At 46.8% G+C, this 23,733-nt stretch overlaps 1 protein-coding gene across 2 annotated transcripts in view; it reads right to left on the bottom strand.

Annotated features, from left to right (window-relative positions):
• atrn (attractin) overlaps positions 1-23,733 on the bottom strand; it is an 81,654-nt gene that overhangs the window by 34,028 nt on the left and 23,893 nt on the right. For both annotated transcript variants that reach the window (XM_029254240.1, XM_029254242.1), the window contains exons 10-24: positions 22,230-22,384; positions 20,095-20,179; positions 17,929-18,149; positions 16,610-16,731; positions 13,059-13,197; positions 12,284-12,465; positions 10,652-10,871; positions 9,944-10,129; positions 8,526-8,747; positions 7,258-7,395; positions 6,770-6,863; positions 6,436-6,488; positions 5,644-5,738; positions 3,401-3,479; positions 1,827-1,984 (exon numbers count right to left, since the gene is read on the bottom strand). In XM_029254240.1, coding sequence (XP_029110073.1) covers positions 1,827-1,984; positions 3,401-3,479; positions 5,644-5,738; positions 6,436-6,488; positions 6,770-6,863; positions 7,258-7,395; positions 8,526-8,747; positions 9,944-10,129; positions 10,652-10,871; positions 12,284-12,465; positions 13,059-13,197; positions 16,610-16,731; positions 17,929-18,149; positions 20,095-20,179; positions 22,230-22,384 — 2,149 coding nt within the window. The remainder of the gene's footprint in view (positions 1-1,826; positions 1,985-3,400; positions 3,480-5,643; positions 5,739-6,435; positions 6,489-6,769; positions 6,864-7,257; positions 7,396-8,525; positions 8,748-9,943; positions 10,130-10,651; positions 10,872-12,283; positions 12,466-13,058; positions 13,198-16,609; positions 16,732-17,928; positions 18,150-20,094; positions 20,180-22,229; positions 22,385-23,733) is intronic.

Here is a 23,733-nt window from a genome sequence, read left to right as displayed (position 1 = left end):
GTCCTACAGCAGGTCCCACACGTAGCGCGTGGCACTGGGCTCCCCCTCCCACCCATGGACCCGCAGCTCCGTTACCCACATCAAGGTCTGGTGTCTGGTGTCAGCGCAAGCGCTCGCTGGTTACGGCAATCAAAACAGATGTGATTTGGAATAATTTATTCCTACACAAGGGTGTATTCCATGCGTGTTGTGTTCTGAGCCGAAATACACCACTAAAATTACAAATTAAGGAAAGGAAATTGTATTTTCTATGCATGAAAACAGCGTTAATATATTTCATAATATTTTTAACAAATTGCTTAATATTTGTTATCCAAATTATTGTGAGTGGTACCGTGAATTGTGCAGGAGAGCGAATCATTTTGCAGCGTCACTCATATACCGCAAGAGAAACACTGTTTACAAACAGGTAACGGGGACGTCGGTACGGAACCCAACGTATCAGTTATGAATTTGATTTTCCATACCGAGCGCTGCGATTGGTCGAGACTGTCCATGTGACAGGAAGTAGGCAGCAGAAAACAGGAAACGCATACAGTAGTTTTGTTACGGAAGAATAATGTCTGTGCTTTTCAGAGTAAAACACAGAGCAGTGAATAAAACACCTGCTCTAGACATAAAATTAGGGTAAAAATGTCATTGCACTGAATTATAAGGCCACCGAATGAAAAACGGTACACATTTTCATAAGGCGTTGCGGTTTTTCAGTGCACTGGACCCCATCGTACAATGGAAGGGTGTAATTTACTGCTATTAAAGGATTCGCCTTTCAAATTTCCGTAGGATAAGTTCAGCTCCAGGAACTAATTTTCTCACCCATCTTTTATGCACCCAATCAATACCCTCTTTTACTGCCTCCCACACTACGAAGCTCTCGAACCATCCATCATATGAAGCACCAGTGCCACACATGCACAGCTGGTAGTGAAGTGATTAGTGCTGCTCTTTTTGGATCCGAAGGTCACAGGTTTGAATCTCACCTCCTGGTGCAGTACCGTTGAACAAGGTACTTACCCTAAACTGCTCCAGTAAAACGACCCAGCTGTATAAATGGGTCAATAACTAAGTAACTCAACACTGTAAGGCACTTTGGAGATAAGTTAAATGAATAAATCTAAGTATAAGAGCCCCATATCCGTGGGGGACGGGTTCCAAGCCTCCCAGCGGATGCCTGAAACCGCAGGTAGTAACGAACACTACATACTATACGTACCTATGATAAAGTTTAATTTATAAATTTGACACCAAGACATTATCATAAGCAAAATAAGGGCTACTTGAACACAAGCACTGTGATACCGTGAGAGTGGATCTCATAACCAAGATGACTACTGTTTAATGGCTGGGTAGCGTATACAGCACTTTAAATTATGAATGAGTTTTACAGGCTATTAGTGTAAAACACGGGCAAAGGGAACTGGGTGAGGCTTCCCGAGCTGCGATGGGACCGTGCGGGAACTGTGGCTGTGAGAAGATCCACCGCAAACATCAATATTCAAGTATTCAAGGGCATCTCAAGAGCCGTAGAAGGAAGCCTGGCAAAGGAGTAAAAATAAAACGAGGTGCCATGTTGAAACAGTCCTCTGGTCTCCAGACAAAACTCTCGTTGGATCTCTCTAACCCGCCGAGATTATTCCAAGCTCATTTGCATTAATCAAGTGTGAGGCTGGCGTGTGTGACTCCTCCTCCGCCGGCGATTTGTACACTGCACTAGAGAAACGCACCTAACAAACAGTAAGTGTGAGTCACGGTAGCTATGGGCTAAAGTGGTGAAAAAAACTATGCAGAGGCTTAGCTGCCGTGCGATGGAGGTTCGCCCGTCTCACCTGTATCTTTATGGGCCAAGTGAAGTTGCTGACGTACACCAAGAACGTAATGTTCGGGTTGTTGCGGAAGTCAAACTTCTCGTTGGAGAAGCTGTCCTTGAACTCTTTGATGTTACTCCTGGACACAATGGGGATCTCCTCTCCGGCCTGGGTACCCGCTGTGGGGGGGGGGGGGGGGGGGGGATTGAGGGAACGAACAACGTGGACATAGTGAAATGTTCACAGGAAAGGAGAAAATGTGGTCAGAAGTGAACAGACAAACATACTGGGGTAGAGAATCTATTGGCAGCAGGGCAGATTTTTAACTACAGTTAATCCTGCATGACCGCACTAATGGGGGATGAGGGTGTCCAGCCGTGTCACTGACCGCTCATTCCAAAGTGTCAAATACAATTTTTTTTTTTTTTTTTTTTTTACATAAATAAAATATTTTAAACGTAATCATTTTGTGTTGGATATTTAAAGTTTTATACCTGCAAATCACTTGAAATAAAGTTATTTGTTTTTTTATTGGGGGGTGCGGTGGCGCAGTGGGTTGGACCACAGTCCTGCTCTTCGGTGGGTCTAGGGTTCGAGTCCCGCTTGGGGTGCTTTGCGACGGACTGGCGTCCCGTCCTGGGTGCGTCCCCTCCCCCTCCGGCCCTACGCCCTGTGTTGCCGGGTTAGGCTCCGGTTCCCCGCGACCCCGTATGGGACAAGCGGTTCTGAAAATGTGTGTGTGTGTTTTTTTATTTTGTCAAATATCCCACCACTAGAGAGGAAAATAACCAATGACCATCATGAGAGGAAGGAGGCTGCAGTAAAGAACAAGGTAGTTCCATCCAATTCTGCATTTACAAAATATTGTTTGTTTTTTTGTTTTTGCACTGAACTGTATGAATTTGCCCGGTCATTGACCGGGTCCTGCTCCCTGGTGGGTCGGGGATTCGAGTCCCACTTGGGGTGCCTTGTGACGGCCTGGCGTCCCTTCCTGGGTGTATCCCCTCGCCCTCCGGCCTTACGCCCTGTGTTGCCGGGTTAGGCTCCGGTTCCCCGCGACCCCGTATAGGACAAGCGGTTTCAGACAATGCGTGTGTGCGTGTGTGTATGAATTGAAAGTCACTTTATCTAAATTAAGAATTTGGGTTTCATTCTACCAATTAGCCAACCATTTTAATCTCTTTTTTTTTTTTTGTTTAGGGGGTGCGGTGGCGCAGTGGGTTGGACCACAGTCCTGCTCTCCGGTGGGTCTGGGGTTCGAGTCCCGCTTGGGGTGCCTTGCGACGGACTGGCGTCCCGTCCTGGGTGTGTCCCCTCCCCCTCCAGCCTTACGCCTTGAGTTGCCGGGTTAGGCTCCGGTTCCCCGTGACCCCGTATGGGACAAGCGGTTCTGAAAATGTGTGTGTGTGTGTGTGTTTTTGAAAAATCTGGAAAATATATTAAGAAATACAATGGTAATGCAGTGGACTGCCCGGTCATTCTGCTACCTGGTCACCAGAGGTGCGGTCATGTGCAGATAAGCTGTGCTGCTGAGGTGCCTTTCACACATTTGTGTTAAAACGTGCCACAGATGAAACTGGCAAAGGTGTCTTCACCTGCAAAACTGGTAGCCCAGGTGATGTTCAGGTTAAAGTTCTTGGAGGCATTGATGAACATGTCCAGGTCCCTGTTTTGCTGGAAAAACACAAAAAAAGACAACAGGCAAAGTGAGATGATTTCTGATTTGTTAAAATCATTTCAACATGATTGTAGTGCTATACGTAAATAACGTACTTTAGTCAGAAAGTGTTAAATGTTTCGGGCTTAAGAACAACGGTAAAAAATTCTACGAAATTTTTAGCCATTCAAGTTTCATTTTGTCGATTAACCAACTGCTGAGGAAAACGGTACTAACACTCACAATGCAATGTTCTGCATTGTGAGCAAAATTTTTTTAGAATAATAATAATACATCTCACTCTATATGTTACCATTGGGTGACATTAGTCGCAAACGCAATGTGAATTTCCATTCGTATGCTGACAACACACAGCTTTGTGTATCGTTTAAGCCTGATGATCCATCACATGTGGTGTCTTTAGCTAATTGTTTTACCGATATAAAATTATGGATGAATAAAAGTTTCTCTCTAAATGCCAGTAAAACAGATGTACTTGTGGTGGGTGGTGATGACAAAGCTCTGGACATAATCACGCCAATCTTTACAACCAATGGTATTAGCTTCAAGCGTACGGATTGCGTCGAGGGTTTGGCTGTCCTGTTGGATTGGAAGCTGTCATTTGTGTCTCATGTAAATGCTTTGACCAAGTCGTGCTTCCTTCAGTTAAGAAACAGCTAAATTACGGCAATTCCTATGTAGACGGGATGCTGAGAAACTGGTTCTTGCTTTTGTTTCAAGCAGGCTGGACTATTGTCATGCTTTATTGTCAGGTTGTCCATACCAGACTGTATCCAGGCTACAGTTGGTACAAAATGCTGCTGCGAGAATTTTCACGAGAAATAGGAAGTTTGACCATATAACACTGGTACCTGAATCATTACATTGGATTTAGAGTTGACTATAAAATCTTTCTTTTGACCTATAAGGCAGTACATGGCATTGCTCCGGCTTACCTTTGTGACATTATTGATTCTTATATCCCAGGACGATATCTTCTTTCATTAGATGCAGATTACCTTGAAGTACCTGTGATCAATAAGACCTCAGTAGGAGGTCATGCCTTTAGCTATAGAGCACCTAAACTGTGAAATGCTTTGCCAGTTACTGTCAGAAATGACCCATCTGTCTCCGTCTTTAAATCCAGACTAAAGACTTACATGTTTACTCAGGAATTCCACCTCGAAATGTAATTCCACTTGGCTGTGTCTGTTTTTCCCACCTCTATACCAATGCATATTAAATTGACTTGTTTAAGTTACAAATTACTAACTATTTCTTCTTGTTGAGGATTGTCTCCCTATAATAAGAGCCGAGGAGGCCGGTCGGCGGTCACAGACGCACCCCATGCCACAATGGACGAGACATACCTTGCTGAGCTGTGGACTCAAGATACCACATAGCAGCAATATCATTATTACTTGTAAACTGGCTTAGAATTGTTGCTTAATCTAGAATCCCCAGGAGGGGTGGGGGGACAACCACCGGCTCTTTGACCGCCAGAGGTTTTTTCTCCCTCGATTTTCGGTTCTAAGTTTTGTTCCTTTCCGCTGTGGCCAGTAGACATACTCATACCGTAGCTCTATAAACGCATTATGTTATGATAGTCAGTAGTCAACTGTCTTCTTTGTTTCTTATCTGATGTTTGTTTTTCTTCCCTTATGCCTATGTTAAAGTGATCTGTGTCATTGCACGAGAAGAGCGCTCTATGAAAATGAATTGAAATGAATAAATATACTATTAAAGGTTTTATACAAAGAACTCACTTCAAATATTAAACTAGTTTTTTTTTTGTTTTGTTTTTTAACAATTTGCATTCAACTTTTCTGTTTTTAAGCTTTTTTTCTTTTTTTACAATGTATTTTTAAAACATTGCAATGCACCTGATGGCCCAGACATTCCGATATCCAGTCACCTGACTCTGGCAATGGACAGATTAACTGTACCATAGTACAGATCTTTAAGCCCATAAACACATCTATATGTGCTAGTATTATACGAAAAAAGAAACTAAAAAATAAATATGCAAATAAAATGAAAGAACCTAACATATCTTAATTTTGTGAAATATAATTTAATATGGGACACCACAATTAAGAAACAAAACAGAATGATAGGGTGATGTGAATAAGTAACACAGTAATTCACAGTAACTTAAGAATACGACAGCGGCGGCCTTACCTCCTCGGGTGTGGCCACAAAGTTGATGGCCATGTAGTACCGGTCATCGTCCTGCGACAGGCTGAAGGTGAACTGGTAGTCAATCAGCAAGGTGTCTGCCCAATGATAAAGCCACACCCACAGTCAGCCACGCCCACTTTGTCAGGCACCCTTGGGTGTCATTCGGGTTGTTAGCGACCTTCATTCGCACTGTGGTCACTAAGTAACTTCATTATATCACATCATGAATGAAATACATTCTTAAGAGAGGAAAGCATTTTCATTCATTTTCATTGATCTAACAAAAAAAAAAAAAAAACAATTAAAAAAATTTGTCTGCAAACAAAGTGGTGGTGAATTCACATAAAAAATGTGTATTTCTACAGGTGTGCCAGAAAGCCAGTTCTGTGTCACGACCTGTATCTTCCCCTTTGGGGGGGGGGGATTGAGGGAGAGAGGAGAAGAGAAACACTTCTGCTAAACCATCTTCTTTCCATTACAAGGACCATACAAGGGCCAAGGGCCAAGGGCACTAGGGGGCGTAGTGGTTGGAGCTGCCACTTTTGGACTTGAAGCTCCCAGGTTTGAATCACACATCTTGCTGTAGTACCCTTGATCAAGGTACTTACCCTGAATGGATACAGTAAAAACAACCCGGGGGATGAGCTGGTAAGTCAGTGTAAGTTTGCTTTGGAGAGAAGTGTTGGCGAAATAAAAATCAAATTTTTATCACGACGTCTCCGCGTTCTGAGCCTGATGGTGTCTCTCAGTGCTTTGTCACTGGAATATATTTACGATGGTGCCTGTACTCACAGTAGCATGTTCCTTTCAAAGGGTTGCCCTGGTAACGGTTCTCTACTTCACACCTGAGGAAAGAACACAAAGAGGAATGACTTCACCGATGAGACACGCGACTCCATGTGGAAGAAAGCAGGTGCTTTGCAGACGAATGCGCGTCTGCAAAGGATGCAGAGCACCACGCACACGTAGAGACATCGCAGAACACCAGCTCTGACTGATGATCCCCCCCCATCCTACACAAGTTGCGCGACGCACGTCATGCTGAGCCGAGGCTCCGTACGACTAGGAATGTCGACGGCTATTAGGACGGAGCATCGAAGTCGGTCATGGGACAGGCGGGACTCACAGATGGCAGCGGTCTCCTTTGATGCCTTTAGTTGTGCAGAAACACTTCCCGTTGCTAGGGTTACACATGCTGGCATGTCCGTTACATTTGCAGGCTGGAATGGGAAGATACACACAATCGCAAACACACCGTACTCATTAGTTCACACAGACTGTGTGTACAATAAACAGTAAGACAGGCAAACGTACACAAACAAACGGAATCTCTACCTTAGTGACCACATCTAATGTGTGTGTGTCTCCTGATGATTTAGCTCTAGATACGCAACAGTAACCTCTCTGGAACTCCCAACACACGTAGGTGTATATTCTGTAGGTAGCTTAACACTGCATGTCGCTTCGGAGGAAAGTGTCAGCTACATGAATAAATACAGAAATTTATGTTCTTATGATATGAGAGGGCAGCGTTGGGAAATGTGGACGGGTGGAGGTGCCGCATGGGAGCTAGGTGTGTGTTTCCTGGACATGACAGCTATGCAGGCAACTCACGCTGGCAGGTGCCGCCGTTGGTGGGGTCGCCATAGTAACCAGCGATGCAGCTCTCGCAGTGCTTTCCCGTAGTGAGGTTCTCGCATTTCTCACACACGCTCTCGTTGATACACTTGCTGTGGCCGTTGCACTGGCACGCTGAATTGGGGGGGGGATGTTACACCAGGACAATTCAGAAGGGGACGCGCTTACACTGATGTGACAATGTTACAAAGACTGTGGACAGAGCCCACACAACAGTGACACACACACACACACACACACACACACACACACACACACACACACACTGCAGATTCATCTCATTTAACCGAGTCCGGCTGCCCACAGTAAAGATCTGGTTGCATGCAAATCTAAACTGTACTGATGTATAACTGGTTTCAATTTCACAGCGTTCATGACCAGTCGTACAAAATGAGTCTCGTCACGATCAACCGCTTTCTGGTGTTTCATTGCAGGTCCTGTAATGGACCATTTTAACTGTTCATAATACACTGCAAATAGGGGGGATTATTCCACCTGTAATTAAATTACAGTTCACCTGCATATGATCGCACCTCGGGTGACCACAGTTGGGGAAAAAAATTGGAGAAGAAAAATCAGCAAAGTAGAGGTCAAATTACAAAATATCCCCATTGATTTATCCACATAAAACTTTTAATAAAAATACAAATGATGCTCTGCCTTCCAATGTGGAATCATGACCATTAGCGATTTTTCTCCAGGGGTTTGCCAACTGCTCAAACAAAACCCAAATTTAAAAATAAAAAGAAAAACTACTTTAAATATTTACAGTGATTTTCAATACACCTCAACGCAAAAACAATTTTTTGGGAAATGTGGAACTGGTCAGAGTCGTCGTGTACTTTGCAGCAGCTCCCTCCGCCCATCACCAAAGTCATTTTTCACACCAGCGGTGCGAAATTGGAACGAAATGAAAGGTGGTTCATTAAAAAATAACTCAATATTTCAAATCATCTGCCACCATAAAATTCTGAATATAGGACACAAAAGATATTGTAAAATTGGTTAAAAATTTGTTAAAACATTTAATACATAAGAGGACTACTACTATGTCACGCTGAACTGGTAAACCGCCGTGCACACAGTGAAGGACACCTAACACACTGACATTTTCTCTTTTCCATCACGTGCATAATAAAAAAAACAAATTTAAAAAAGTACACGATATATCGGGATAACCGGTCACACACTCGCCCCCGTTCCGATGAGGATGAACTCCCGTTTGTACTCAGTGTAACTCTTACCTGGGCAGTGGATGAAGGACCAGTTAAACTTGCTCTCATGAGGGCACATGGTGAGGTTCAGGGCGGGCTCTTGATACGAACCGGGACCGGGGGCCTGGAAGGGCCCTCGGTAGGAGCCCTCGATGCACTGGCCTCGGCCCGTGTTGCTGGGGTCGGTACACCACCCGCAGCCGGGCTGGTCCAGGCACTGGCCGCAGGTTCGGTAGCCAGAGCAGTTCTCCGCTGAAATGGAGGCGAGTAAAATCGTGAGCGCTGCACACAGGCCACACGGAAGAGAGGAGCGCACCACCTTCACAGTAGTCAACGCTCAATTTATTTACCACCATTCACAGCATGTCTGTGCTGGTGCTTCTCGAAAGCTGCGTATAAATTAAAAAAGAATAAAGTAAAGACACCCAAAGTGTTCTCTAACATTTACACTTGGTTTCAGCCTTTAAAAAACAACGCTCGAGTACTTAAATAAGTAAACGATACAGAAGTACTTAGAAAAAAAATTCAGGCCATTGCAGAGCCAGGTAGTATGAAGCTTGAAGCTAATAAAAAACATTATAGAAAATCTTGAAGTGTATTATTTTTACACACACACACACACACACACACACACACACACACACACACACACACACACACACACACACACACACACACTTTCAGAACCGCTTGTCCCATACGGGGTAACGGGGAACCGGAGCCCACCCGGCAACTCAGGGCATAAGGCCGGAGGGGGAGGGGACACACCCAGGACGGGACGCCAGTCCATCGCAAGGCACTCCAAGCGGGACTCGAACCCCAGACCCACTGGAGAGCAGGACCCGGTCCAACCCACTGCGCCACCGCACCCCCTATTATTTTTATATTATTATTATAATTATTTAAAGTGTTTTATTTACGTATAATAGCTATATCCCAGACTTTTACGAAACCTACCCAGTGAAAAGAGGAACATGTCCATTATAACACTCCTTCATTTTGATTTGAAGTACTATCACTATAATTTCAATTTAATTCCAATGTTGCTTCAAATTGACAGAAGAAGGTTAAAAAAATGGTCCAGTGTCCTGTCCCCAAAGTACCCTGTCACACACCCCGTGTTTTCAGATTAGGCCCAGAAAGTGAACCTGTACGGTTACGGAAAAGAATGATGCATTGTTAACTAAATACAGCTTTCCCTGAGGTTTTTACAAAACATTACTTATGAACAAAACAAGGGACGGGAGTAGGACTGAATAAATGTAAATGCAGTATTAATCTTCGATTGACCGTGATGTAATTTTTGGATTTATGACCCAAACAAGTTACAATTAGACTTCAGGTCCCAATTTTGTTTGTAAGTTGAAAACTCGCTATACTTAGACAGCACCTACAAAATTTCCTGGGGGGGGAAAAGGCAGAGCCTCGTACGGTCGGGGAGCGCTTACGTGGGCAGCTGTTCATGGTGTACCACTCCATGCACTGGCCGAAGGGGAAGGAGGCCACGTAGGCGTTGGAGTCCACGCACTGCTTCATGTTGCTGCACCACATGCACTCGGAGCTGCTGCTCGTGCACTCGCTGCAGGTGGCGCGCAGGGCGCAGGGCGTGCGGCACTGCTTGGCGCTGTGATTTGCTGTCGGGGGCAGAACAGCGGAGGTCACGGCCGCCACAAAGGAGGGAGGAAAAAAAAAATTAAGGTGGAAAGCGGTGGTGGGCCATGGACTGAGCGGTAACAAGCATCTGTGACAAAACTATATCAACAATTACAACTTTTTTTTTTTTTTTTTTTTTTTTTTAAACTGGGAGAACTCCAAATTGTGGAACTGATGTGCAAATTTTGGAACAGCACATTGCAGACTGTAGCGTATCTCTTCGTCTGAAAAAGGTATAGTTACTAAAAACCACACCTTTACAGGAAACCAGTCCATGATCAAATCCCAGGTGAACATGATTTCATAGTTTATATCGTAACGCTATATAACAGTCCATTGTTTTCACCATGGTCATCGCTCGCTTACAGGTAAACAGGATGCCACTACGGTGAATTTCCCATAATTTCTCACTATTAAGAGCATTACAGGACTTGAGAGACTGAAACCCCGCAGCTGACGCCCTCTTCCTCGATGAGGTGCGAAGGAGGACGTGCGATGCTCACCCGGGCGCTCGCACAGGCTGCCGTTGACCGAGTTAACGCAGGTGGCAGCTTTTAAGCCGCTGGAGGCCGGTTCCGCCAGGTAGCCGCAGAATCCGGCGTCGCTGGGCTCCCCAGGCAGCCACTGCAGGGAGGTGTTGGTGAACGGGGACATGTCTTCCCAGCACCAGTACGAGACGTTGATCTTCCTCAGACCGACCCAGGGCGTCACCGTGGCCTTGTACTGCAACGACGAGGGAAGGCGCCGCGTGTTATTGTGTGCGTGTGAGAGTGAGAGAGCGAGAGAGAGAGATACTGTACAGCACGCTCAGCAAGAAGCATAGAACAGCCAACTGAAGGCAACCAAACGCAGCCCTGAACGTCCCACAGCAAGGACTGCAAAGAAATGACAATGCGTGTACGCCCCTCTAACAGGGTTCGGTACCACAAAATACCGCCGCAACGGGAATTCGGAAATGTGCAAGATCTACCCTCCTTTCAAACAATCACATAGCAGCCTTGTTATTCAGCACAATGGCGCTTTGTGTGACGTGATGACAAGTCTTCGAAAAGGCTGCTAAGTCACAGGACAAACTGAGAAGGAACAACATAAAACCAAAGACAAGCTGGAAATGATTAAGTGCATTAAATGTAGTGAAAAGCTGAAATATTTCACTCCAAGCACTGCTTCAGATACGTCTACTACTTACACGATTTTTGAAGATAAAGAAAATACTGCGCAAGATTTAACTATAAAAGAAATAACGGTGATTTGACCTCCCGTCCGTGGCAATTTACATAAAAAGGTGAGCGCCGTGTCGCTGAACTTCCTGCCATAGGTCATAAGTCAGAGGTTCGATAAAGGAACCCATGTGAATGAGAAGCTTCCCCTCAGTGCTGCTGTTACACGTCTGACCTCCCCCTCCGGCACGACGACAAACAACCGCTGCCGCGGTCCCGGCTCCTTGAGAGAGGACTACATCTGATTGACTGGGAAGTAAGAAAGGGGGAAAGAAGTGAAAAATGAACACAGGAGAGATTTTCTTTCACAGATGAACCTGAACATTTTTCAACGCGTTTGGAGTAACACGCGGATCCGCACGCGAACGGTCGGGCGAAAACCGACGCTCGGAGATGGCCGCGCGCCACTCCATCCAACGGCTCCGCCTCTCGCCCCTCTCTGCGGGAGCGCGCCCGAGGCAGCGGTGTCCCGGCACACCAGCAATGACACACCTGGTGACGGGCGCCGACCGAGAGCACGCGCACCGTGAGCCATTGTCCCAAGAATCGCTTAACAGGCTCTCGCGTGGAACGCGCAGCAGCTGCACGGCTCGCTCCCGCCAGGCCGCTAATGGCTTTCTCTTTGCCTAGCGCCGTGCTTTTTCTGAAAGAAATGATTGCCTCCGTCAAGTTCTGCAGACGGGGGTCCTGGCTCGGACCGCAGCGCCTCTTCTCCGGCTGGAATGCCCAGGTCACGCACGGGACGACCAAGCAACCGTACTGAAACCGCACTTAAGAGTTCAGGCCAGACACATGCAAACAGCTGGATAAATAATAATTTACTCTCCATCTGCTAGGTCCCAATCTCAGCGTCTTTCTCATACACACACGTACACACATACGTAACTGCTCAGAGCCCCTCGCTGTTGGACTCACCAGCACAGTCATGATCTGCAGCTCCTTCAGGACGAACTCCACCTTCTTCTGCGTGGTGAGGGACGCCAGCACGGCATTGTGGCTGCGGCAGGTCAGCTTGGCGTTGTCGTACGAGTCCTTCGCCGTGATGAACTTTAGGCACGAGTTGCCCACCAAGTGCCAGCTCTCTCCACAGATGTTCTCTGAATCGGGGCAGCGAAACATCCCAGTTTCATTCACTGAGCGAAATGTATAGAAAGTCGCACGCTCATCGCCAGTCGTTTGCTCATTTAGCAAACTCCGCATGCTATGTTACGTTAAAAAGCCAGAACGTATCAGCCAACACGTGGGTACGAGCCGATATGAAGTGAGGAAGAGGGAGGGCTGTACATTCTGCATTAAGCATGGTTAATGCAGAGTCTGTGCGGTGAGTTGACAAAGATGCCATGTGCATTTTTAATTTTAAAAGCAATAAATTTGTGAGCTCATTTTCAATAAGCTGAAGCGCTTCTCTGCAGCAGCTTATAAGGTTTGGGTCTGTACACCAAGCTACTTATAATAATTTCCCCATTCATAGAGCTGGGGACTTTTTACTCAAGTATTTCAGGATTAGTACCTCGCTCAAGGGTACTACAGTAGGAGCAGGCATTCAAACCCAAGTCCATTGGAAGGCCACTGTTCTAAAAAATCATTTCACGAGCTCAGTCCCAAAGCAGAGTGAATAAGGCAATAGGGATGCGATGGAACAGGGCTGTGGGGGTAGCGATCAGCAAGCGGGAGACGGACGTGCGGCTACCAGGCAAGGCGATGCACTCCTGGTTCCGTGGCTCCCACTGGCAGTTCTGGTCCATGGCACAGCTCTTGCAGCTCGTCTTCTTGTTGCACACATACTCGGGGTTATCCTTGGGACACATCTCATATTCAGCTATCGCCCCCTGAAGCCAACAGCAAAGAATACCAGGTGCTTGTTTACCCACACAACTATGTACAGTGAATATCATTAGTCTACAGTTCCTTGCTGAAGTTTCAGCTGCAAATCAGGACAAATAGTGTCAGACCTTGTGTGACCTTTAAAACCTACCTTGTAGCCAACAAAATATATTTGAAAACCAAGCAGACCATTTTTAGGACTCATAATTTAAAACTTCTATGCCTTGGTTGCTTAAATGTGCAGTCTTTAATAATTTGTATGTGATTTGGTCTACCACAACCCAAATCCATTCCCCCACCGAAGAGAAGCCACCCCAACAACATGATGCTGCCACCACCATGCTTGAGAGAATGTGGTGTTATGAAGGAATTTTGGAAATATGGCTAAAATATATATATTACGTATACACACACATACATGAACAACACAGCTCATGTATATATTTCAATGTATGATTTGGGCAATTTTGCTGGAGCAAATAAGGGCAAGTCCTTTGCTTAAGGGCACTACAGCAGGGGGGAAATCTGAACCTGGGTCTTTCAAGTGCAAGGCAATGCCTCTAAGCAACACACTAAATGTTGCACAATAATAATGATGGATTTCTTCTCCACTTAATTTTTTATTGGTTACAATATCTTATTAGAGGGGGGAAAAAAAAGCCTGCCAATTTGTCTTGATTTAAGTCATTATATGAACAAAAGCTGAGATTTCACTGAGAGTGTGTAGACTTTTGAAGGACAATTACAGCAGTAAATTACTACACCAATCAATACTGAAAGCAGACTGGAATGAGCTTGTTCATCATGCAATTGCGTATGACACAGAACAAAGTAACTAGTACTGCAAATTGAAAAACTTACAAAAGATTTATTCCGCTGAAAATGTACTTCAAAAACAGAGTATGAAAAAGCATTTGATCTGTGCAATCTGGTGCAATTACAACAAATAATTGAAACAATATGGAAAAACCAAAAACTCTCCAATTAAGCAAAAAAGGCAGTAAAATCACCAGAACTGAGAGTTATAGACATGACCAGGTTTTTACAAGACTGAAAGAGTACAGGTATCGTTTTTAGTATTTTTGTTCTTTATTTTGTCGACCTCTATTTGGCTCACACCCATTCCTTAGTTTACAAAGGTAATTTGTTCTTTGAAGCTGCTATGTACGGCAGAAAAAATATAAATCATTCACAATTTCCATTAATCTGAACAGAATCCTGTGCCAAAGCAGTTTTCTTTTCAAAAAATAATGAAAGGAATAAAATCAAAACCTGACATAACATTTATTTACCACCTTTCATTTACACAGTAAGGTATTCTTACCGGAGCAATTCGGAGGCTCATTCAAAAAGTCCATCTTTCTTAAAGAAAAAACAACATTCTGGCGAAATTGCACATAAAATGATCGATGGTGACTGGTTCCATCTGTAGCGCACCGTAAGACTGAATATAAAGTGTCCACAAGGATGTCCGTCATCGACACATCATTCCCAAAGTCAAGTCAAAGGAAGAGTTTATCAGGAGTGAAATACAGCCTGAGGAAAAGATGTCCCTCTTCGCGACAACGGGAATCATAAACAATAACACAGACATAACCGAATTCGGAGGGTGATCTCTGCAAAAGCGAGAATGTGACATGGAAACTAGAAACTCAAAATATCGGTATAATTGACTTGTCTGTAAAAACAAAATTTCAAGATTTCTGCGAGTGTACGTGACATTAACGACATATTAACATGATAGTAATCTTGTAGAAATTGTGTAGAAATGTTTTATTTCATGTGTTTGAGTGGTATGCCTGGAAATCACTTTCATTTTGCCAATTCGTAAACAACTCAAGGGGAGGGGGAAAAAAAAAATTACAACTGTGATGCCGTGCTGGAAGATGCCACAACATTTACGACACTTTGTTGTTAAACCTGTATTCCCAGTAATCTGTGCTTTATAATACTATTTAAATTCTTACGGGCAGCATGGTGGCACAGTGAGTATTGCTGCTGTCTATTCAGGTTCACCCATAGTGTGTGAGTGACACACAGAGAGAGAGAGTGTGTGTGTTCCACTGATGTATAGATGAGTGACCCAGTGTAAGTAGGGTATCTAGCAGTGTAAGTCACTGCGGTGAATAAGGTGTGTGGGCTCGTAACACTACATTGGAGAAAAGCGTCTGCTAAATAAATGTAGGTAAATTCCTGTTTAACATCTTATGTTCCACTTTGCTCATTTTCTTTTAAACTCTGTAAAATATATTGAAAAAAACAGTAATGCACTGGACTATCTGGTCTCATGCAGATGAACTGCACGTAGTTTTGGGAGAGTGGCGACATGGAGCTGCTTGTCAGGCCAACACAGAGACCAAAGTTTGTCACAAGCTCTGTGAGAGATCTGGAGACCTTCTGGAAGAAGATTCAAGTTCAAGCTCTTTGACCCGAAAGGGAAGCTATGCTGGGCGCCATCACCCTGCCAACATCCACACTGTCATGGTACCGCGAACTGTCGAGAGCAAGTGATACACAGCAAAAAGACCGGTGCCTTCTAAACGAAAAGGCTAGAGTTCCAACAGAAAGCCTGTTTGCCCTCAACGTTTCCGTTTCTGATGCCCTTAGACCCAGTTGGAAGGGCTAGAGCAAATTTGAACAGGGTGATGCTTCTGGACACCAGCCCCTGTAGAGGGGTAAAACATTACACACCAGTTGGAAAATACCTGATGTACGGAAAACAACCTTAGCTAGCTAACTAACCATCACCACGGGAACAGATTTCGTAACCGCTGCATTTTGCCAATGCGGGCTGAGGGTTGGCCGGGCGTGTCTTTGGGTTGAGCAAAGGTTCACTCGTTACCCTTCGCAAGCAAACATGCTGTGAATAGACTTTCCAGCTCGCTGACTTTTGTCAAGGGGGAAAAAAGAGAGACGAGCAGACCTCCGAAAGCGCTCACCACCTTTGATCAATACAGGCCCGAGTAGCTGCATTAAGATGACACCTGCATGAGGATGAGAGCGGAAGGCCAACGTGTCTCATTCGCGCTTGACTTGCGTCGGTGGTCATCGCTCAGCAGCTGCACTGGCTGAACCTACTCGTTTCCTTCTCCTACGAACGCGACGCTCTTCTTCCGCTCTCCGACGCACGACCCATTTCAACTTTCTCTTTCGGTATGTTTCCAAAGTCCGGGAGTCACGTCACCGACCACAGGGGATCCCGGGTTCTATCCCGACATCCTCAGAATACATCGACTTTGTCTTGATCCGCACCCCCCTTCCCCATACCGCAATAAACAAACCAGGAGGGACAATTACCGCGTACGAGCGCTACGTTGTATAAGAGAGCTTTGCTATAGTTTCACGTACAGCCCGGGAAAAACTTGCTTCCCACCGCAAACGAAAGCGGGTGAAGCCTCGGAAAGTGAGGCGACTTACCGTTACCATGGTGCAGTTGCTGTTCAGGGAGATGCACTGGTCGGCGCACCACTGGCAGCCGTTGGTGTTGGCTGTGCAGCTGTAGCAGTCCGCGTACGAGTCGCATTTCTCGTTGTCTGCATCTGCGGAGACAGACGCGGCTGAAGGCCCCGTTCTCACACATCGCCACGCGGAGCAGCTACAGAGGGGCACTAAGAGCTGCTCAGTTGCCAAACCATGCAGCATCGGGAACAAAAACAGCTGCTGAGAAAATGCTGCCAAATCACAAACAGAGCAAGTGCCTGTGCAGAGATGTGCGACCGGGCACAGGAACCGAGCGGCACACGGGGCCCGTACAAACTAGCCCTGTGAGCCGCCTTGGACTAAGGCATCTAAAAAAAAATAAAGAAATAAGAATAAACACTGTAATAACACATCTGAAGACACTTGATTAATCAGACCCAGATGACATGAGCGGTAAAGGTGACCAATGGGGACTGGTGTCAGTCAAGTGGAGAATAAATCTCTTATGTGACCCCTCAGCTGCTAATGACAGCAATGCAAGCAGAAGTCATCTTCACATGACCGGACTAGTGGGGGGGGCTTGGTCACCAAGGGTCGTCGGTTGCGTAAGAGGCGGTTTTACTATCACTGTTATTATTGTGGGTCTTTATTATTACCGTTATACTCCATCCTTGCATGACCAAAGCCCCCTCCCCCAAACTGGTCCGGTCATGTATGAATGGAGCATAAACTCTGCTGGGAAGGTGAGGTGTGTCCGAGTCCAACCGAACTAACTGCGTGTGGCGTTTGGACATTTCCTTGGACGCAGCGACAGTGCGTGACAAAGCTGATCCCTTCGACACTGTGCAGCGTGCAAATTATGACACCGAACACGAAACGAGCAGCAAATAAAGATTAACACCGACAAATGTGGCCTTTTAGTACAAGTAAGCAGAACTAAACCCATCAAATTGACCACATAACAACAGAGTGCTCATCTCAGAGCACATCTGGCGACTCTCCACAACGTGCGAACAAGAACAGGAGTTTCCAATCTGATAAAAACTGATAGCAGTGGAAAAATAACCGATTATTTAAGATTCTTGCGTGCAAGTCTGAATGATGTACTTTTAATTAACTTTGAATAAAATATGCCAAACTTACTCTGGATGTCACTGGATGTGAATCTGAACGAATCAGAGTGGAACTGAAATTTGACTTGTGGTCTAATATTAATGACTAAATGATAATTTTGTGTGTGTGTGAGAGAGAAAGAAACAAGTGTGTTTTTAATCAGTGCAGGCAGGAGACACTTCTTCCTATGAGAAGTAGCGTACATGCTTTGCAGAGACAGGAAGTGTGGGCTGCGCGCTCCTGCTGGGGGGTGGCGCTCTCCCAGGGCAGGCAGGTCCCCGCGGTCGCGTTCCACACGCAGCGCATCCCCGGGCCGGCGGAAGCACACGACGACTCGGTGGAGAAGGCTGAGCAGCTTGCTGGGGTGAACATGAGCACGTCGCTCAGGAGCAGACTGTTGAAGCCTCCGAACACATACATCACCCTGGGGGGGGGGGCAGAGAGAGAGAGAGAGAGAGAGAGATGAGGGAGGAGAAGCTCGCTGGGGGATTCGGGGGTCACAGAGAGGCGACAGTTCGGAAAGAGGCCTGAAGGGAACCCCGTAGGCGTGAGGTCACTGATCTGTCTCCAAGGGTCCAACATAAAACCTCAACACGTCCTGAAGGGATTACAAAAGGCTGCGGGTGTTTAACGGCTCCGCAGGGACCGCACCCCCCAGGATGCTGGAGGAGAAGGTGGGGGGCGGGGGGGGTCAGAGTGCTTCCCGCAGAGTTGTGGGACGGGTTCTCGCAGTGCTGCACCGATCTGCTGATGTGAAAGCCCTGGATTACAGCTCCCTGACTTCAAACCGCACACCCGGGAGCAGGGCGTGGTGAGGATGGCAAGTCCGCCGCCGACTCTTAGTACTCACCGTGGACGGAAAGCAGGGGATGAACAAGTAACATCAAAAATGGAAACTCTGCAGGTTCTCAGTTTTGGCCCCAGTGTGGTGTAATGAGCTCCCTCTGTCCCTCAGAGCTGCTGAATCCATGTCAACACTTTAAGAAGAGTCTCAAACAACTCTTTCAGAGTCACTTCTCTCCTGATCCCTTAACTGCTCCATAAACTCACATCACAACATCTGTGACCATCACCTCTGTGTTTCCTATCACTTCTATATGCAGCTACTCTGTACTGTGGTATTGGACACCCTGACTGTGGTACGATTGTGTCTCTATGTTGGAAACGCCCTTCTGCTCACGCCGAGCCATACGTCACAGTACAGTTCCCCACCCTTACACACACACACACACACACACACACACACACACACACACACACTTATAATATTAAAACTGAACCACTCCACCCGCTGCGGGTGCTCAGCTCTCCCGCCGTAAACACTGCGGTAAACATACCTGCGTGCGGAATCGACGCGCTACAGCCACCGGAGCACGTGGGTCGGCGTGTCGCCGCCAAACCATAAACTGCTCGCTGGAAGCTCAGACTGACAGTTCCATCTGCTCACGATGGGAATAATGGGGGGGTCAGGCCATGTTATGTAAGCAGACAACCGCAGGGTTACGGTTGCGGTCACCATACATAAGTGAAGTGTTTTAACAGCACAGCATGACTACATCACGCAAACACGCAGTGCCTGTTATTATCGAAAGTTCTGCACAAGTGACTTCAAACACTAAAATTAACAGTTTTTTGCATCAATTTGGGCTCAAACTTGGTGACTTGATGAGACATTAGAACCATCAGTGCGACACACTGGACTGTATTACTGTATGTCAAAACACACACTGCAAAAGACACGTGTGCCGCTGTACGCCTGTGTGTCCCCGAGCGGCGAGAGCGCTGTGCTGACTGTAGTCGCGCTGTGTCCTTTCACGCACCCAGTGAAAACACACTGCGGCACAAGGGCAGAAGCTGCGTTGTGTCGCTAAGCGGCGGACAACAGGACACCGCAGTCCGCAGACGGACGGAAACTGATCCCCAACAAAAGCACAAGAGGTTCTTTCAGGTCTATGAGTGCACGCGTGGGCATGGGTGGGTGCGCGCGCACGCACACACACACACACGCACGCAGGCAGGCACACACACGCAGGCGCACACACACACCTTACTGGGAGAAAACTACTCGAAGTGACAGAAATATGACCATATAATTAAGTAGAGCAGTCAGATGGTGAGTAGTGGGGAAAAAATAGGGTAAAGTAAAAATGACCCTTTTCTACCAAACTGTATCAAATTCTAAAAAGTAACAAAATAACAAAAGCGCCAAATGTTTCTCACTAACAAATGTGGCTGTTTAGGTTCAGCAGATTGACAGTTTCATCTCATTTAGTGGAAAAGACGAGAGAGAAGAGGCACCAGTGAGCGTGTAGAGCGTGTGTGTGTGTGTGTGTCTCTGCGGCGCATGGGAGGGAGAGAGGATCGCATACCCGTCACTGTACACCGCCGAGTGCCCGAAGCGGTTGACGTCATGATGGAGCTCCGGTCGCGGCAGCACCGACCACTCGTCACAGGCTGCGGGGGGTCCCAGGAAACAGGAAACAGGAAACACATTAGAGTGACTGCAGCACCGTGTCGTCCCTCTCGACCCCTCCCGCACAGACACGTCGACGCAGAGCAGGACACGCTCATCCGACGCTCGTACCGCACACGGCACGTCGAGTCCCTGGTCCAGAGGACCGCAGAGAACACCGAGGAACGCGAGTGCCCAAAAGGGGGCGCAGCGGTTACAGCTGCTGCCCTGTACTCAAAGGACACAGGTTCAAATCCCACTCCTGTTGTAGCACCCCTGAGCGAGGTACTTACTCTCAGTTGTTTTGTTTATTTTGTTTTTGAATTGAAGACTGGGAAGTTTTCAAATAAACAGCTTCATTTTTTTCCCACTGTTCCATTTTATTTCACTTATTCTTTTTTTCCTTCAACTTTTTTGGAAAATTCTAGAACAAACTTTGAACACAACGGTCACCCAAGCTCACATCTGGCTCAAAACTAGGGACAAAATATGAAAATATTAAAAGCTCTGACAGTGTTCACTCTCAGGTCCAAAGGAAAGGTCTGTGTGTGTGTGTGTGTGTGTGTGTTTTATATACGCTACATTCCATTATGCAGAGGAACACGTGTGGCCTTAAGTGTCACTCAATGATGAATCACGAGTTAGAAGAATTAAGCAATAAAACCATATAAGATAATATCGTACCTACAGCGGTGTGTTAATGCTTTAATACGTCACTCTTTGTAAAACCGAATGTTACTTTTTCAAGCCGCTTGGAGCAAAGTGTGAATAGTTTCACCGGAAGCTCAAACCCGGGGCCCAGGCATGTGCTGCTGCTGCCCTCTGGTGGGAAGAGTGAGCAGGACGGCGGCGACCCTGCAACACCCCCGACCCCCACGCGTATTTTACCACGCTGTCCTCCAAAACGCTACACCCGTTTACCCACTTGTACCGCAGCAATTCCGGCAAAGTACCGTGCTCCAGGTACTAGAACAGGATGTGGAGTCCATAGGCTGTCGCCCGCTGCGTCCTGTATTCACTACTTTACGTGTCCTGGGTGGGGGCACAGTAGACTGCTAATGAGCTCCTCGGACAGCGAAGCATCTCCTGGACACCCTCCGAGGCCGAGCAGCTCCTTTGTCCAACTCGATACACGCCTCTCTTCCAAGATGATCCCTGGGTGTCCCCGTCCGCACCGTCCGCTGTCATGCAGCCCTCAGTAATTACCCCTCAGCACTTAAGGGACATGGCGGCCCAAACCCAGAAGGGTCCGAAACTTCGGCCTGGGGGTGCTGGGGGAGGGGACGTCGATTCACCGCATCCCCACTAGATGACGCCCTTTGTCCAGGAACATGACAGCAACGCAACTGAACTGACACCTCCGTCCCACGAGGGGTCCCAGGAAATTAAAAACTGCAGCAAGAGCTTTTCAAATAAATGCAATTCATACAATTTATCACATAAATGCGGTATCTCTTTTTTCTTTAACCATTTACATGGACATTTAAAGGGGGGGCGCAGCGGGTTTCGCCTGTGTTGCATTCTGCTGGGCGTGGGGTTCGAGTCCCGCTTGGGGTGCCTTGCGACGGACTGGCGTCCCGTCCTGGGTGCGTCCCCCCTCCTCCAGCCTTCCGCCCTGTGTTGCCGGGTTAGGCTCCGGCTCCCCGCGACCCCGTATGGGACGAGCGGTTCAGACAATGTTTGTGTGTGCATGTATGCATTTTCAGAAGTCCAGCCATTATTACTTTCTATACGTACAACTAACTAAGTGTAACTAAGCTCTGTTAAGCACCCAGGGGATCCTCCACAATGCAGTGGAGTCCTTAGATGGGCCACAAACAGGCCCAGTTTGGCTCCTGCTCTGTTCTCACTGCAACGGCTCCCCCTACAGGCCGCAAGGTGGTGAGAAACACACATGCAGGGTGAGCTCTAAGGGCAGCTGCTCCTACACACATTTGGACCAGAACAAAACAAAACAAAAAAAAAAAAAACCAGGGCAAAATCCTGCAGAAAAGATGTGAAAGTGAGTTATTCATCGTAAAGCGCAGAGCACCAACCGCTCTGCTTCCTCACCCAGGTCGTAGGCCAGGAAGTCCGAGGAGAAGCACTTGGCCCCGTGGCTCATGGACGTGTCATTGTGCGTGTTGCCGCCGAACACCAGCATGGTGCCGCTCACGATGACGCCGGTGTGCAGGTAGCGGAAGAAACCGCTGTCTTTGAGGATGGTCCTGGAGAAAAGCGAGATGTTCAGTGGTGCGGCACAGCGCTACGCAAAGCTGCATATGACTATGAGAAATAGGACACACAAGGCGGTAGCGTCTCGTATTCCTCCGCTGAGGACCAAGTCGCAGCCCTATCAGAGCGCAAACGCGAGATGGCTCGTTACCACGGTAAAGCGCAGTTCACCACCACACGTGTGCACCGCGAGTGACCGGATGCTGGAATGAGCGCGCGGTCCGGTCACGGTCACTAAAACCATTTCATTTCAGGAAGGAAAAACAACAATTAGGAAAAAACTGGCAAAGCGGAACACTAATTGTTAAAAATCACTTTGCACGCAACAAATATTTTATTAGAAATGCACATTAGGTAGGGAAGAGTCATAAACACGGGGCCAGTTTCCAATGTGGCTTCGTCATCGTCAGCAATTTCTCTCCGTTTTCTCGGCCGGTAAATTGTCAGAATCGCCCCCGTTAAATCTAAAAACATATATAAAATTAAAGTTTGAGTGAAAAGCAAAAATACTGTTGTGTGTGACAACATCATGCAAAAATGATTTTAAAAAGAGTGCACATGATACTTCGGAATGAGCGGTCAACCGCGTGAGCGCACCCCCCCACTGCATTAGTGCGGTCAGGCGACCGTGAACTGTACGTGGACCCGAAGACCAGGTTCATGTGATGAGGACGGCGACAGATACACACCCTGGCGGAGGTCACACCGGGACGCACCGCCTCCACACACTGGACCCTTTATGCCTTATAGGATTTACTGAGGCTCCGAGTTCTACCGGGCAAAGGAGGAGCCAGACGTGGCACCGTCCTCTCTTATCGCCATCATCGTCATCATCACCACCAGCGTCGTCTTCGTCCAGTTTGGGCAGGACAAAGGCCACGGCCCGCACACCGAACCCACGCACGCTGACCCGTTAAAAGGCGCAGGCGAGTAACAGCAGCAGCCATCAGGGCCACACAGTAACAGTAACTGTCATTAAAATACCGCGTTTACTCTGTGGATTTCTTTACTCTTCTCTCCTTTACTGAGCTACGTCACTGAATTTATATTTGCTGCGACACAACATCCCACCCAGACTGCTGTGAGCGCAGTGGTTTTCCAACCTCAGAAGCCCCGTTTGGTCTGTTTGAAAGTATCCCTGTAAGGGCTCTGCGAAGTAAACAACAACAACAAGAGTTCATCCACTCGCTCTCGAGTAGATCTCAGGTCACATGATACTTGACTGACAGGACACTCCAGTGCGTGATTGTCTGATATTATTATTATTATTATTATATACAGTATGTATTTGCATATGTTCCATAATACCAAAAAACATTTTACTGTAAACTGAGGTTTGGAA

The sequence above is a fragment of the Scleropages formosus genome, chromosome 1, assembly GCF_900964775.1.
Source record: "Scleropages formosus chromosome 1, fSclFor1.1, whole genome shotgun sequence".
Classification (NCBI taxonomy): Eukaryota; Metazoa; Chordata; class Actinopteri; order Osteoglossiformes; family Osteoglossidae; genus Scleropages; species Scleropages formosus.
This window is presented reverse-complemented; position numbering and strand designations above follow the sequence as displayed.